General features: G+C 37.8%; 1 protein-coding gene across 1 annotated transcript in view; it reads right to left on the bottom strand.

Annotated features, from left to right (window-relative positions):
- Positions 1–12639: 12639 nt before the first annotated feature.
- The window catches only part of HSD17B4 (hydroxysteroid 17-beta dehydrogenase 4), a 97619-nt gene continuing 93625 nt past the window's right edge, over positions 12640–16633 (bottom strand). Inside the window, exon 24 of the mRNA XM_060091875.1 lies at positions 12640–12785. Coding sequence (XP_059947858.1) covers positions 12696–12785 — 90 coding nt within the window. The 3' untranslated portion in view covers positions 12640–12695. The remainder of the gene's footprint in view (positions 12786–16633) is intronic.

Below are 16633 nucleotides of genomic sequence, written 5' to 3'. Positions count from 1 at the left end.
CTGACCCCAAGGCTAACATTGTTCCCCTTAGTTCATGTTCCCTCCCTTTTGAAAGGATTTGTTTGTGGGGGGTTTTTGGGGGGAGGTGGCTTGATTTTATGTATTTATGTATGTATTTTTATTAGTTCTTGTGAAATTTTTTTTAATTTTTACATTTTTATACAATTTTTAAAGGTTACTTTCTATTTACAGTTACTACAAAATACTGGTTATATTCTCTGTGTTGTACAATGTATCTTTTTTTTTCAATTGAAATATAGTTAATTTACAATGTTGTATTGGTTTCAGGTGTACAGCACAGTGATTCAGTTACACATACATATGTATCTATTTTTTTTCAGATTCTTTTTCCCTTATAAGTTATTACAAAATATTGAGTATAGTTCCCTGTGCTATACAGTAGGTCCTTGTTGGTTATCTATTTTATATATAGTGGGGTGTATATGTTCATCCCAACCTCCTAATTTATGCCTCTCCCCCACATCCCTTTCCCGTTCAGTAACCATAAGTTTGTTGAAAACAATTTGAACCAACTCTACAGGAGAAATTTAATCTCTCCTGCTTCATTAAGCAAAAACAAAAATCAACAGATTATACCAGAAAACATATTTCATCATTACACTCAATTATGTGACACTTAGCACAGCCTGTTTTCCTAAGGAAGTCCCTCCCTGCCTTAGGAAAAACAGAGTTCTCTATCACTAGAGGTAACCTAGAAAAGGCCGCACAAACACCCGCCAGGTACATCAAAGAAGGAATTCAAGCATCCAGTGGGATGGATATTGACTGATGTTTCGTTTTATTGATTTTAAATTCTCTTCATTTCTCTATTAAGCTTGTTTTTAAAAACAGACTCAACATCCCTACTACCATTTCCATAATTTTTATGTGTAAAATGTTTCTGTGGGCACAGTCATTTTAAAAGACAATGAAAATTCAGTATTTTCACTGCAATGTTTAACATAAATGACTGCATATCTTCATACTTGCCAGTTCGCTTATTTTTGACAAGTTGAAGTACCCGGTAAAATGTTTCTTACCAGAATCCATGGGTTTGGAATTCCTAAATTAGAACAATACCCATACCTGACAATCCTAAGTGTGTGTATTTCTTGCCCAATGGTATTTTTACTATCTGAAAGTCTTTTCTTTAATCTTCTTTGATGCACTTTCTCCTATTCTTTCTATTGCTCACACTGTAACCTTGAAAATAAATGTCCTTAGGCATCAACTCTGTGATGTTTACTATAAAACCTGGCAAAATTTTAATGGGATCATTATAAATTCTCCTTGTCAAACCCAAGGAAAAGTATAGGTATAGCAATATTTTAAATGGAAAGCCCATCAAGGCAACATGCCACACAGACTTAGGAGATTAGTGACGTGAGCTGGGTTTGATTCCTGGCGCCACTAAATCCTAACTCTGTGACTTTGGGAAAGTTTACTCTTTGGAAAAAATGATGAAAAGTGCACATAACTCACAGGAATAGAATGCAATCATATACGTGGGGCACCAGCAAAATGGATAAGGCAGCAGCGTTTCATAGTGATTTACAAAGGTTGCCTGTATCCAAATCCCAGATCTGCCACTTAGCTATATACTGTTGAGCAAGTTATTGAACCTCCCCAAACCTGTCTCCTTGTCTTTATAATAGGGATGATGATATTATCTACTTCGTAGGCTTGTCATGATGATTAGCTGGGATAATACTTGTAAAACCCTTAGCACTGGGTCCTGCAGCTGGTGGGCAACTCAGAGGTGTTAGTTCCCTTTCCCAGCATCCTCTTCCCAAGCTGCCTCCAAGTTTCCCTACTCACTTCTCCCTAACTTGCCATCCTACTTTGCCCCAAAGGAAAAAATACTTGTAAGGGAGAGGCAGAATTCCTTTTAGAGAAAGAATTATCTTTGTTTAGGCATATACGCTGAAATCCTCCCTAGCTGTGAAAAGAGCTCCAATGGCCTGGTTGAGAAACAAAGCTAAACTGCTAGGTATATTTGCTTTATTAAGCATGGAGATGTGGGAGGTAAGGAAGGCAGATGTGAGAGGAGTCAGCCTATTTGGGGCTTTTCAACAGTGGGAGTGGCAAAGGCACTACTAAGAACCAGAGCGTCTAGTATATTCCACAAGTAGCCTACTGGGCTAAGCTGTGAGGTAAACCCTCTGTGTTAATTCTAATGCTTCAGTCCTGGTCTAGTACACATAACTACCTTGTGTAAATGGTTTGGGATAAAATATGAGCAAAAATGAATGCTGTTCCGCATTTAGATTCAATGCAATGATAAAAGAAGGGAATAACTGAATAAGGAGAGATGAGAGACTGCTAATTCAATGGAGTCAGAAAATTATATCAAAAGATGACTAGAAAAACTGTTAACCACTGCTCCCCTCCCCAAGAATACTTGGACATGTTGGTAGGGGCATGGGAGTTCGCACTGTAAGCAGGATGGAGACTCTTTGAATTAAATATTAAATGAAAGGTGACCAAAGAGGCTGAAAAACCTGGGCCCCCACCACTTTTTTTCCACCAAGGCTGCTGACATTTTGACTATGCCAATTCTCTTTTTTCATCACTGGTTTTCATTGGACATCTGTATACAGTATTATTCCTACTTGATATAGTGAAATAACTGGTTTCAAAGGAAGATTGGAACTTTAATGTTTATAGACTCCTAAAATCTTGAAACCAGAAGACCTTCTGGTGACGACCTAGTTCAAGCTCTTAACAACTAGGAAACCAGCCTAGAGAAAGCTTGCCCGGTTTTCATGCAAGTTACCAGCAGCAAATGAACTTGAGTTTTCAGCCAAGGGCAACTACTCCCTTTCTTATCATTGGCTGTTTCAAGTCAGAAAGGGAATAAAATTAAGCCTAGGTATGTAAGGGGGCTCATAAAACTAGGGAGCTATTACTAGTTGCCTGCATATATTCCTGAGTTGTGATGTTAGTTAACCCATTTTAGCAACAGATAATCTCTTTATTTCAACTACACCAATCAATGCATTATTACATCAGATAACTTTCTAACGTTCTCCTTAGAATAAAATATCATGATGAAACTCAATCTTTGACATATAAAAGTGAAATTGAGTATGAAAGCAGACCCATTTGATTATCATAATTTCTGAAGTTTTTCATAGAGAACAGACTTGTGGTAGCCAAGGGGAAGGTGGGGCGGGGAGGGATGGATTGGGAGTTTGGGATTAGTAGATGCAAGCTAGTATATATGGGATGGATAAACAACAAGGTCCTACTGTATAGCACAGGGAAGGATATTCAGTACCCTGTGATAAACCATAATGGGAAAGAATATGAAAAAGAACGTATATATATGAATAACTGAATCACTTTGCTATACAGCAGAAATTAACACAACATTGTAAATCAACTATACTTCAATAAAGTAAATTTTAAAAAACTTCTGAAGTTTTCATTTGCTTTCCTATGTCCCGAACTGATTTTCAGGTGAGTTAAAGTGAACACAATTTACAAAATTCAATGCCTTTACAAAGAATATGAAATTTCAATATTTTCTGTTGTAGTCTAATTATTGAATAAGCAATTAAGCTAATTTTCACTGAATTTATGAAATGAAAATCAACTAAACACTTTAATTAACTTAATTTTGGAGATTTGTAACTTGGGATTTTTTTAAAATGGCTGTGTGATAAAGTCATAGTTCTACAGCAATTCAGTATGTTTACAATAGTAATAATTTTACTTTTAAGATATACAAAGAAGATAAAGATGAGCTACTGTATAGAAATTGGAGTTAACAGACCATGTCTTAGGCCTCTAAGTATTATTCTTTTATAATAGTTATAGATGTAAGCCTAATTAATTCAAGAAAGAACTTGATTTTGTCAACTACAAGATTTTATCAGAAAAATACAAAGAATATTGGTTTGGATATTGGAGGAGGGGTGGAGGTCCAGAAGAGATGAGTCTCTAAGGTTCTGTAAAAAGGCACTTAGGGAATGAAACTTTAATACACAAAGAAAGGAGGTATAAGGTATAAGTGAGAAGCATATTTTCAACTCTGCAAGAATTAGAAATAAAAAATGCCAAAGGTTGGTCTCTCTGGTCCAATTAATTATACAATACCCAGCCTTCTCTTATGTCACCCTTAGTTAGAGAATTTTCTATAATTCCAAAGTTACAGAGCAAAGTACTGCTAGCTTTATAGACACAGCACTTATCAGAGCCCCAATCTCCTTAATTAAGGAGTCTATTTTAAGACAAATCATATTACCTTAAAAGATAGGATGGAAAGATATGTTTAGAGATACTGCTTGGAATGCATAGTAGAACAAACACAAACTAGGAGATGGTGAGTTTGTTTCTTGGTCTGACTCTTACATCTGTCCCAGTATGACCTGGGACAACTCATCAACTTCTCGGAGTTTCACTGCCATCTGTCAAATGTATTTTTTTTTTTCGATTGTCAACTCTAAATAATAGAAACTGACAATTCACACGTGGAGAAATACACACTCCTTAAACAACTGATGGGAAAATGTTCATTCTCTAATTAATTTAAAAACACAATTTAAATCAAACCAGAGAAACCACTGAACATCTGCTAAAGAGTAAGAATTCCTTTTAATAATAATCCTTAAGAAGTAATGATAAAATTGGATTCACTCATGCAATGAGCTGCTTAAGATCAGATATTCTCTCTTCCTTATTCCCATCTAAATCTTTAATGCCCGGTGTACACTAGGAGTTCAATAAACAGTCATTAACTGACTATCCATTGGTGGGCTTGAAAATTGTTATTTGGGAATCAGTACGGTTACATGTAGCAAAAACCATGTACCTGGAATAGCTCACACATTAGGCTGAAAGGTGAAGAGTGAGGGGAAATGGTTTATTCCAATCTGTCTTAACTCACCTCCACAGGCCAATAAACTTCAGTACTCTTTACCAGGCAGAGGAAAAAGAAGACAGGTCTATTTTTGCAGGGGACAGTGGGCCAGAAGGTAGTGTTACCAAAAGCCCCTCTCTCTAATCTCCCAATCGGAAATCTAAGGTGAAATACTATTACTGCCCAGGTGTCCTCCCTTGGGACATGGGCCAAAGTGATGGCTCACTCTGGACTGAGGCTTGGTTGCCACGGAACCCCAATTTCAGTTGATTATTCAGAAAGGCAAAAGAGTCAGATCGTTGAAACACACAGTACTACCCACCTTCTTGTGATACAGTCTGTGAACAGGACTGTATCTTCGGATGATGACGGGTTCCCAATCAGACGCAGGGGCCTGCTTCTCCTGGTCCAGCACCTGCACACAGCAGTACGCACTTCCTGCCTACTTTACTTCCACAGACACCTCATTTGAATCAGAGGTCTAAGTCATATTGCTTCAATTGCTTTCTCTTGCTAGGCGATACGAGATTTAGTCACATTGGGAACTGAGGGACTGTTGCAGTCCGCAGGCATTGACTTGTATAAGGCTTTTTGTATAAGACTTTTGTTTTTTATGACAGAACTCGCCATTCATAAATGTGCTGACGTGTTTGCTCTCCTCTCCTCACCCCCCAAAGTGGGATAAGCACAAATGAAACTTCTTGGCTGTATAGGACTGTCACAAGCTGCTCTCACCCTCTGACCCAATAATCCTACCCCTAAAAGCTTTGTCTAAGAAAACAGTTCAGAAGAATTGAAATGTCTAAAACAGTAATGTTTAAATAGAGGGTAGCGGTTCGTGAATGTTGATGGAGGTGAAAAGGGAAGATCAAGGGGATACTGGAGCTGCTGGTTTGGAAAACTGAGTGGATGTTGGTGCCACTCGCCAACACAGGGAATGCATCATGTGGCTGGTAGGGGCACAGCCAGTGCATGTGCTGTGTGGTTCTACCTGCCTGGGTGTGGGAGTGGGAGAGGGCCTTTCACACTTTCATAATTCATATGAATTCCTATTTTCATAACTGTTCAAAGCAAATAAAGGTGACAGTTCAATATTTCGTTTTCTAAACTGGCACTCTCAGCACCTATGCCTGAAGGCCATATCCACCGCCCCCGCCCCCTGCAACCCTGGCCTGTTTTTGGACAGGTTTTTACATTTTTTTTACAAAGCTGTTTTAAGAAAAAGAAGATGCTACAGAGACCATATGTGGCCTACAAAGCCTAGAATACTACTCTCTAGCCCTTTACAGCAAATGTTTGCTGACAGCTGCTTTAACCCATCATTGTTCTTTACTGACATGCTTGTAACTTCAAGAGACTAAGGAAGACAGAGCTGTTCAATCTCCCTTCACATAAAACTCACTTGAAGTGATTATGTCTTCTTTCATGCTGCCTTCAAAAACTTCCCCTGGGGCTTCCCTGGTGGCGCAGTGGTTGAGAGTCCGCCTGCCGATGCAGGGGACGCGGGTTTGTGCCCCAGTCTGGGAGGATCCCACATGCTGCAGAGCAGCTGGGCCCGTGAGCCATGGCCGCTGAGCCTGCGCGCGTCTGGTGTGCTCCGCAACGGAGAGGCCACAACAGTGAGAGGCCCGCGTACCACAAAAACAAAAACAAAAACAAACAAACAAACAAACAGCACTTTCCCTGCCCAACACTGCCCCAACTCGCGGTGCTTTCTACTTCTCTGTTTTCTGACTCTTAATCAGCTGTGGACTCAAAAGTTACGCAACCAAACGGTCTAAAAGACGGGGATTCTGGATGAGGCCATCAACAGCTCTCCCATGAGCAAATTTTGAATTTAGTGCCTCAACATTTTACCTCCTCAGATATCTTTTTATTTTTTTAAGCTAAGATAACCCTGATAGCTGGATGTCACTTACTAGGCAACTTCAGCCAATATACTGCAGACACATGTAATATACATCTAGGTTTTTAGTCGACACTTGCAGTTTTTCCATTTTGCCTATTTATGGGGTTTTAAATGGGTTATTGTCTTTCCTCTCCCCTCTTAAACAGCTTAGTCCACACTGACCTAAAACCTTCTGCTCTTCAGAAAATCACTTTCCTTAACTTTGAGCAGAATTTCTTCATGGCATTGGATTATCGTTTAGTTTTGCTGCAATAGTTGTTGACTTAAAGGATAAAGTTAATGTTGGAGTAGTATTCTTATTAAATAGATTATTACTCAAATCTATTTCTCTCCAACATAGAATTCAGCTTTCTCAGTTGGTTTGCTTTAAAATACACACACAGAGCCCTGTGAGGAGCAAACAGAGGCTGTTCTACTAGTGTGGGTTACGAAGAGCTTCGCACAGGGAACACACTGGGGAGGCTTAAGGATACGGAGGACTTTGCCAGGTGATGCGGTGAAAAGGCAAAGAAACCTTAGGGTAGACTGTTGAGATTTGGCTCTCCATACTCTAAATTTCCTCTGGTATCATACCTGATTCACCCTCAGGCCTTGTGGTCTGGCTGGGGCTGATCCTATCAGTGCAGAAGAGTTACCATGTCAGGCCTGAGACTGCTGTCCTTAGAAAGGTTCGCCTGCAAGGCTGGCCCTTCGCTGACATGTGGGAACTTAAAATTTTGAGAAGTTTCCCAATGTTCCCTCACTGAGAAGAGTGGTTCCCGGTGCACAAACTGCACAAACAATGTGGTTGATGCTAAATACCCTCTTTCCTTTTAGAAGTCTGGAATTTTGGTATGCACTCTGGCAGGAAGACACCTATGTGACCAGCCTCCTGATGAAAAGCTCAGACACTGAGTCTTGGTAGACATTTCACATGCCGTCATGATTTGATGCTGGGAAAATTAGGCATGTCCTGCATGACTCCACAGGGAAAGAACTCTTGGAAGCTTTTACCTGATTTCCTCTGGACTTATTCATGCACGCTTTTGCCTTTTCTGATTTTGCTTTGTATATTTTGATATAATAAATCAAAGTCATAAGTCGTAAGTATGTCTATATGGTGAGTTCTGTGGTCCTCCTGACAAATCACCAAATCCGGGGAAAGCCTTGGGGGTCCCCAACACACTATCCTTTGCTACATGTACAGACCCTGATAGATGCAGGCCAATCAGCACACCCACAATCTCTAGCTACAGTGATGAGTTCAGGGATTGGCTTATAATCAATAACAGCTAGTGAGACCAGATAAGGTCTTCACTGGGGCTTTTGGGAGAACCCAGTGGTCTCTCTTCTGCTGGTTGATTTGAGATGCGGCTATGCGGCTGTACCTCTTGGCTGCCATCTTGTGACCACAATGAGAATAACTTGGAGCTGCCAGGGTTGTTACCACATGGAGCCTGTGGATAAAGCGGGCAGAGAGATGGCCTGGATAACACTGACTCTTTCAATGATTCCCCTTCAAAGCCAGTCCTACCCATCTAGATTTTTTTCCGTTATATGAAAAAGTTTTATGCCAAATTGGTTTTATTACTTGCCACTGAAAGAATCCCAAATGATGCAAACTTGAACCATGCTAAACAGTCTGACAGTAAGATGACCAAGTAGGAATCATCGCAGGTTTCTAAGTTGGGAAGTCACATGTTCAGATGTGTTAACCTCTGGAGGCTGCAGGGAAGTGGGTGGCAAGGGGGTGGTAATGAAAGACTGGAAAGCAGTTGGAAAGCCATTAAAATGAGCTATCAGGTATGAGGTACTAGGGTACAAGTACTTGGGTAGGAGTGGCATAGAGTAAAATCCTTAAATATTCAGGAAATAGAAGTGATAAGAGTTGGTGAAGGACTGGATATGGGGTGTGAGGAAGAGAAAAGTCAAGGATAACTCTGGTTTCTTAGTTTAACTCAGCAAAAGGTGATGTTCTTAACTAAGACAAAATAAGAAAAGATGCACATTTAGGAGTGGAGAGGAAGATCACATGTTTATTTTAAACATGTATCTGCAGTAACTACACTTGACCCTTGAACAATGGGAATAAGGGGGTTAAGGGCACCAACCCTCCATGCATTCAACAATTCGTATATAACTTTACAGTGGGCCCTCAGCCCTCCATATCTGTGGTTCCATATCTGTGGGTTCAACTAACTATACAAATGGTATAGTACTGTAGTATGCATTTATTGAAAAAAAAACCCAAGTATGGGTGGAGCCATGCAGTTCAAACCCACATTGTTCAAGGGTCAACTATATATGACAACAGTCTAGTAATCGTTTGGCACTGTGCATGGAACTATGGAATTATGGCAAGATCAGAGTTGAAGATAATAGACTCACAGTTATGAATACTCAGGTGATGGTTGAAGATAAGGCAGTAAATGAAATCACCCAGTAAGAAAACACCTACCAAAAAGTGGAGAGGGCTGAAACCTCAATCAAAAATTCTGTAAAGACAGGTAGACAGAGGAAATTACCAAAGAGACAAGCAGAAGTCAGGGAGATTAACTCATAGGTTCATTTAAGAAGGTAAAATATTTCTCACTGGAGAATAAAAGGGAAATAAAGAATTAAAAAGGATGGAGCAGGCTTCCCTGGTGGCAGAGTGGTTGAGGGTCCACCTGCTGATGCAGGGGACACGGGTTCGTGCCCCGGTCTGGGAAGATCCCACATGTCGCGGAGTGGCTGGGCCCGTGAGCCGTGGCCGCTGAGCCTGCGCGTCCGGAGCCTGTGCTCCACAATGGGAGAGGCCACAACAGTGAGAGGCCCGCGTACCACACACACACAAAAAAGATGGTGTACTCAACATGATGGTACACAACATGGTGTAATATTAAATATTACAGAAAGGTTAAGGAGCATGAGGACTAACAGGAAGCTATTAAATCTGGACACCAGTAGCTCTCTGACCATTAAGATTGACAGAGATGGGTTAGTAAGGTAATTAAAAGGTCACTTTCTTAATATGCTTTAAGCATCTAGGGTATATATTCAACAACTTCATTCATTAATATGTAGTGGCATTTGATTAACTTTACTATGCTATTTCTATTTGGAAGGACACTAAGCTGTTCCAAGCACAATTATAAAAGACAAACATTAAAAGACTGCCATTTGTTTTTTTTTAAATTCAACTGGCATAACAATGAATCACCCTAAATTAAATTTATGCGATGCAGTAAAAGTAGTTCTTAAAGGGACATTCATAGAAATAAATGCCCATCTTAAGAAACAAGAAAAGTCTCAAACAACATAATTTCACACCTTGAGGAACTAGAAAAGGAAGAACAAATGAAGTCCAAAGTTAGTAGAAGAGAGAAAATAGCAAGTGTTAGAGCAAATGTAATTTCACACCTCGAGGAACTAGAAAAAGAAGAACAAATGAAGTCTAAAGTTAGTAGAAGAGAGAAAATAGCAAATGTTAGAGCAGAGATAAAGGAAACAGAGACTAAAAAATCTACAGAAAAGATCAATGAAACTAAGAGCTGGTTCTTTAAAAAACCTTTACCTAGATTGACCAAGAAAAAAAGAGAGAAAACACAAACAAATAAAATCTGAAATGAAAGAGGAAATGTTACAATTGATATCACAGAAATTAAAAGGATCACAAGAGACTACTATGAATACCACCAATAAATAGGATAACCTAGAAGAAATGAATAAATTCCTAGAAATGCACAATGTCCCAAGACTGAATAATGAAGAAATAGAAAACCTGAAGAGACCAATTACTGGTAAGGAGACTGAATTAGTAATATCCCAACAAACAAAAGTCCAGGACCAGACAGCTTCACAGGTGAATTCTACCAAACATTCAAAGAAGAATTAATACCAATCCTTCTCAAACTCTTCCAAAATCAGAAGAGGAGGAAACTTTTCCAAACTCATTTTACAAGGCCGATATTACCCTGATACCAAAACCAGACAAGAATGGCACAGGAAAATTACAGGCCAATATCACTGATGAACATAGATGTAAAAATTCTCAACAAAACATTAGCAAACCAAATGTAACGATACATAAAAGGATTATAACCATGATTGAGTGGCATTTATCCCAGGGATTCAAGGATGGTTCAACATCTGCAAATCAGTCAATGTGACACACCAAACATTAACAAAATGTATGGATAAAAATCATATGATCATTTCAATAGATGCAGAAAAGCATTCGACAAAATTCAACATCCATTTATGATAAAAACTCCATTTATGATAAAAGCAAAAATAAAAAAACGGGACCTAATCAAACTTACATGCTTTTGCACAGCAAAGGAAACCATAAACAAAATGAAAAGACAACCTACAGACTGTGAGAAAATATTTGCAAATGATGTGACCGACAAGGGCTTAATTTCTGAAATATACAAACAGCTCTTACGGCTCAACAACACAAAAACAAACAACCCAATCGAAAAATGGGCAGAAGACTTAAAGAGACAGCTCTCCAAAGAAGAAATACAGATGGCTAATAAGCACACGAAAAGATGCTCAACATCACTAGTTATTAGAGAAATGCAAGTTAAAACTACAATGAGGTATCACTTCACACCAGTCAGAATGGCCATCATCAAAAAGTCTACAAACAATAAATGCTGGAGAGGGTGTGGAGAAAAGGGAACCCTTGTAAACGGATGGTTAGAATGTAAATTGGTGCAGCCACTATGGAAAACAGTATGGAGGTTCCTTATAAAACCAAAACTAGAGTTACCATATGATCCAGCAATCCCATTCCTGGGCATATATCCAGAAAAGATGAAAACTCTAACTGGAAAAGATACATGCACCCTAATGTTCACAGCAGCACTATTCACAATAGCCAAGACATGGAAACAACCTAAATGTCCGTTGACAGATCAACGGACAAAGAAGATGTGAATATATATACAATGAAATACTACTCAGCCATAAAAAGGAATGAAATATTGCCATTTGCAGCAACATGGATGGACCTAGCAATTATCATACCAAGAGAAGTAAGTCAGACAGAGAAAGACAATATTATACAATATCACTTATACGCAGAATCTAAAAAAATAATACAAATCAACTTATTTATAAAACAGAAACAGACTCACAGACATAGAAAATAAACTTATGGTTACCAAAGGGGAAAGGGGAGAGAGAGGGATAAATTAGGAGCACAGGGTTAACATATACATATCACTATATATGAAACAGATAAACAACAAGGATTTACTGTATAGCACAGGGAACTATATTCAATATCTTGTAATAACCTGTAAGGGAAAAGAATCTGAAGCTGTATGCCTGAAACTAACATAATATTGTAAATCAACTACAGTTAAATTTTTAAAAAAAGAAAAAAAGAAAGTTATATATTTGGTAGATTTCCAAGCATTATATGAAAGTAAAGAATTTCCAGCAAAAGGGCAGGGAGAAGAAAGAAAACTATTTGAAAACACAAAGACCTTTATCTTGCCTTAAAGCAGAACACTATCTCTCATAGCAAAGTATGAAAATGAATAAATAGATGAAAATTCATGTTAAAATTGGGATATCAATAAAGAGAAGAGAAAATAACAAAACAAACTGTAAAAGGCATCAAAGTGGCCTCTACTCATTTCATTTTCCTTACAATTTATAAATGCCATCACAATTCTAAAGAGATTGGACTTGAGTGAAACTTTTTTATTGTGAAGACATAGGTCTAAGAACAGAAGGATAATCATGTGCCAGCTTACAGTTCCTTGTAAAAGTAATAACATGAAAAATTAGTAGAAAATGAACATCTAAAAAGTTATCTGTAATCTGAAAATGTTAAGCAATTTCCCCTGTATCTTAATTTTGACCATTTTTGCTGAATCACTTCTGCATATTTAGTTGAAGAGAGTATTTAATTTTTCTATTGTAATTAATAACGTAGTATATCCTTCAGAGCTTGGCATATTCTTTAAGAATCATCTGAAGCTTCTGGCTCAACATGATGTTCCCTCTGGCCTTCAGTCTGCCACTAAAGAATGCCTGGAAAGGAGAAAGGGAAAGACAGAACCAACCTTTACCATGTCACATTGTATTTCTTTTTTAAAAAGATCATTGCTTAGACTGAATACAATTGAGTTAATAACTCTGGACAACAAAGGCAACTTTTATCTAGCAATGATAGTTTAATGATTATAGATAACACCCATATTTTTAGATATCTAAGAAAAAATAAAGACTCCTTGTGTATTTTAGAAAACCATAGAATAATTTATCTGAATTGACAGATCTGGGAATTCTGCTTCAACCTATGCTTCTGGCTTTAGCCTATATTCTTAAATGTGAATTTGAGACCATATGAATACAAGGCTTTACTGTATTACTAACAATAAAAACACTGAGTTCAGAACTTTCAAAAGTAGATTTAAAATATTTATTATATCTTCATGAAACAGAAGGCCATATAATGGCAAAATAAGATAGTGTAACAAAGTAGTGAATAGATCCTGGGCTGTAGCATCAGAATGCCTGGGTTAAAATCTAGGCTCTGCCACTAAATAAATGCAAGGTGAGCTTGGACAAACTACTTAACCTCTCTGAGCTCTGGCCTCCTTATCTATAAAGGGCATGACAACAGCACCTAAATAGCAGCTTTGTTGTATGAGTTAAATGAAACAGTGTGAAAAGTGCTTAGCTTAGCATTTAACATGTGGAAGGAGCTATTAAGCTCATTATTACCAAGCAAAAGACTATAATGTCAAAACACTAAGAGCTCCTGTACCACTTTTTTTCTGACCCGACAATAGAAACTTGTGCAAGTTCTCCCCCCGTGTCAAGTTCCCTATCAGTAAAATAAAAATGATAAAACACAATATAGCTTACTGAGAAAATAACATACGGAATATGAAGTGAAAAAGAAGTCTCTAGATTGTTAGCTAGATTGAAAAAATAGTAATATCTATGTACATGTAACATTACAAAGCAGCCTCACAAATAAAATATCACTTGAGAAGCACAGACATCAACCTGAAGTGGGCATATCAGCAAAAAAGAAATTCAAAAGCTTAAAAACCTACTCAAGGCCACAGAGCCAACAAAAAGTGGGCCAGGACTAAACACGGGTGTTCTCTGCTTAATAATGTCTCCTGCTTATTAACTAGCAGCAACTTAATTTCAGAAGTGAATCCTTACCAACTGGAGGAAAAGCAAAAACTGCTTAAACTTTTTATCCCAAAAATAATGCAGGAGAATTTCATTCAATCAGGTTCAAGTGCTAAGCATTCAAACTAGAGACTGGAATTTTAAAACTAAGACAGTTTTCACTGTGCAGTTACAGAAATGATGGTCTGCAACTCCTACACAGTCAGTTCTTAGACGGGCTTGCCAGGTGCTACAGTCTGAGAGGGACTTACAACCTAAAATAAAAACACCAACTTCCTTGAAGTAAATATACCAATATTTGATGGTTGTTATTTGAGTGGAAGAATTGTGTACATAAATCTTTGTTCCTATCTAACTGTTTTCTTAGGATAGATTCCTAGAAGAAGAATTACTAAATCATGGCATTTCTTAAATAAGTTTCTTGACCATGCTTTCATATCACCACAGTTTTCAAACTGTGCACCTCAGTGCACTGGGGCACCACACCAAACTCCAACAGACACGACAGAATATTTAAAACTTTTGAAGGAAACACAGTGACATTGGTCAAACACAACATGAAAACTACTCTTGTTTGGATATATCTACTTAATAAACTGAACCATTAGGTATTTCTTTTGGCCTAGGAGTGCCACTCAAAAAGTGCTGAGACAGTAAGTGGCCATAAAGGAAGAAAGTCAGTGAAACTCTGCCATAGTACTTTCCAGAAAGACTGTTAAATTAATATTCCTTCTAGCTACGTGTGAATCCTCTTATCCCAACCTTAATAATACTGTTTTCTTAATCTTTGAAAATCTGAGGCAAAAATGACATGCTTTAACTTGCATGTTTTAGATACTGGGAAAAATTAATAGTTTTTCTCATGTATGTTAGTCATACCTATTTCTTTCATTAATTACTGGTTCATGTTGTTTGCCCATTTTTTATATTGAGGTCTTCGTGTTGTCCAGAATTTTTATAGGTTATTAACACCAATATACTATGTATCATTATTTTATTTTTCCCCAGGTTTATGGAATATCTTATGGAGTCTGACATGCAGAAGTTTTTAATTTCTACATAGCCTAAACTACTGCTATTGAGCTTATGTTCCTTATTTCTATCCTTGCTTTAATCTACTCAAGTATTAATTGAGCATCTACAGTACACTAGGCAATATTCTATGCTAGGAAAGAGACATCCCTCCCTGTTCTCATGGAGCTAACATTACAGTAGGGGAGTCAAAAAGTAAAATGTAAACAAGTAATTAAAGCCTGTTATAAATGCTATGAAGGAGGCTACTTAGATAATATAATAGGAGGGAACTACTTTGGATGAAACAAAGCCAGCCATGCAAAAAGATGGGAATAGAAATTCCAGAAAAGGCAAATAAATAGACATTGAAGTGGTAAAAATTGATGGGAAGGGACTAAGAGGAGAGGCAACATAAATTGAATTAGCATTGTAAGTGATGAGGCAAGCAGTGCAGGATGAAGCTGGGAAGATAAGCAAGGGAAACTTCACATACAATATAATAATATGTAGTATGGATTTTACCCAAGTGTAAAAGTAAATCTTGGAGGTTTTCATCAGGTGGAATGACCTATAATCTGATTCACATTTTTAAAAGATTACCCCAGCTCCTGTATGGAGAACAGATTGGTGGAAAAGCAAGACTAAAAGCACTAAGACCAGTCAGGAAGCCAGGTGAGAGATGATGGAGGCTTGGATCAGGATGATAACCCTAGTGACGAAGAGAAGAAAATGAACTCAAGATACGTTCTGGAGAAAGAACAAGCAGGATTAAGGATAGAAAGGATACAGAGGTGAAGAAAGAAGCCAAGACAATTCTTACATTACTCAGCATACTAATTTGGGTAGATAGACCATGGTGCCATTTCCTGGAAACAAAAAGAATGGGGGAAAAAAACTAAATCACAAGTTGTAAGTTGGACATAGTAAGATGTGCCATCAGAGACACAAGTGAAGAGCTGGTTATACCACTATGGAACTCAGAGAAGATGCTGAGTGAGACATTTGAATCTGCAAGTTGTCAACATGTAGACGGCTCTAAATACCACAGGATGGATGGACTCATTTAAGAAGAGTGTTAGTTAGAGAAGAGCCCTGAAATGAGCCCTGAGAAACGCCAAAACTCAACAAAGAGGAAGACACCAAAGGAGATTAGGAAGAGCCAAAGGTGGAGAAAGCAAAACAGGAGAATAAGGTATCATGAAAGCCAAGGGATAAGATTATTTCAAGAAGTTGGTGGTTAACTGAGTTGAATGCTACTGAAAGGCTGAGAAAGATGTAGATAGAGAAATATTTACTGGATTTAGCAATATAGGTCATCACAAGAACTTCACAAAAACATTATCAGTGGAGTAACAGATGTGGAAGTCAGATAAGAGAAGGCAGATGAGCAGTCAAGACAGAACGTTTAAACCTTTGCTGCCCACTAAAGTAGCCACTAGCCCATGCGGCTACTGAGTACTTGAAATATGATTAGCCCTGGCTGAGATGTATTGTAAGTATAAAATACACACTGGATTTTAAAGATTTTTTAAAAGTAGGATATAAAATATCCCATTAATATTTAATATTGATTACATGTTAAAATATTTGAATGTATTGGGTTAAATAAAATACAGTAAAATTAATTTTACCTGTTTCTTTTTAAGCTTTTTAAATTTATTTTGATTTTTTGATTAAAGTATAGTTGATTTACAGTGTTGTGTTAATTTCTGCTG

The sequence above is a fragment of the Mesoplodon densirostris genome, chromosome 3 (genome assembly GCF_025265405.1).
Source record: "Mesoplodon densirostris isolate mMesDen1 chromosome 3, mMesDen1 primary haplotype, whole genome shotgun sequence".
Taxonomy (NCBI): Eukaryota; Metazoa; Chordata; class Mammalia; order Artiodactyla; family Ziphiidae; genus Mesoplodon; species Mesoplodon densirostris.
This window is presented reverse-complemented; position numbering and strand designations above follow the sequence as displayed.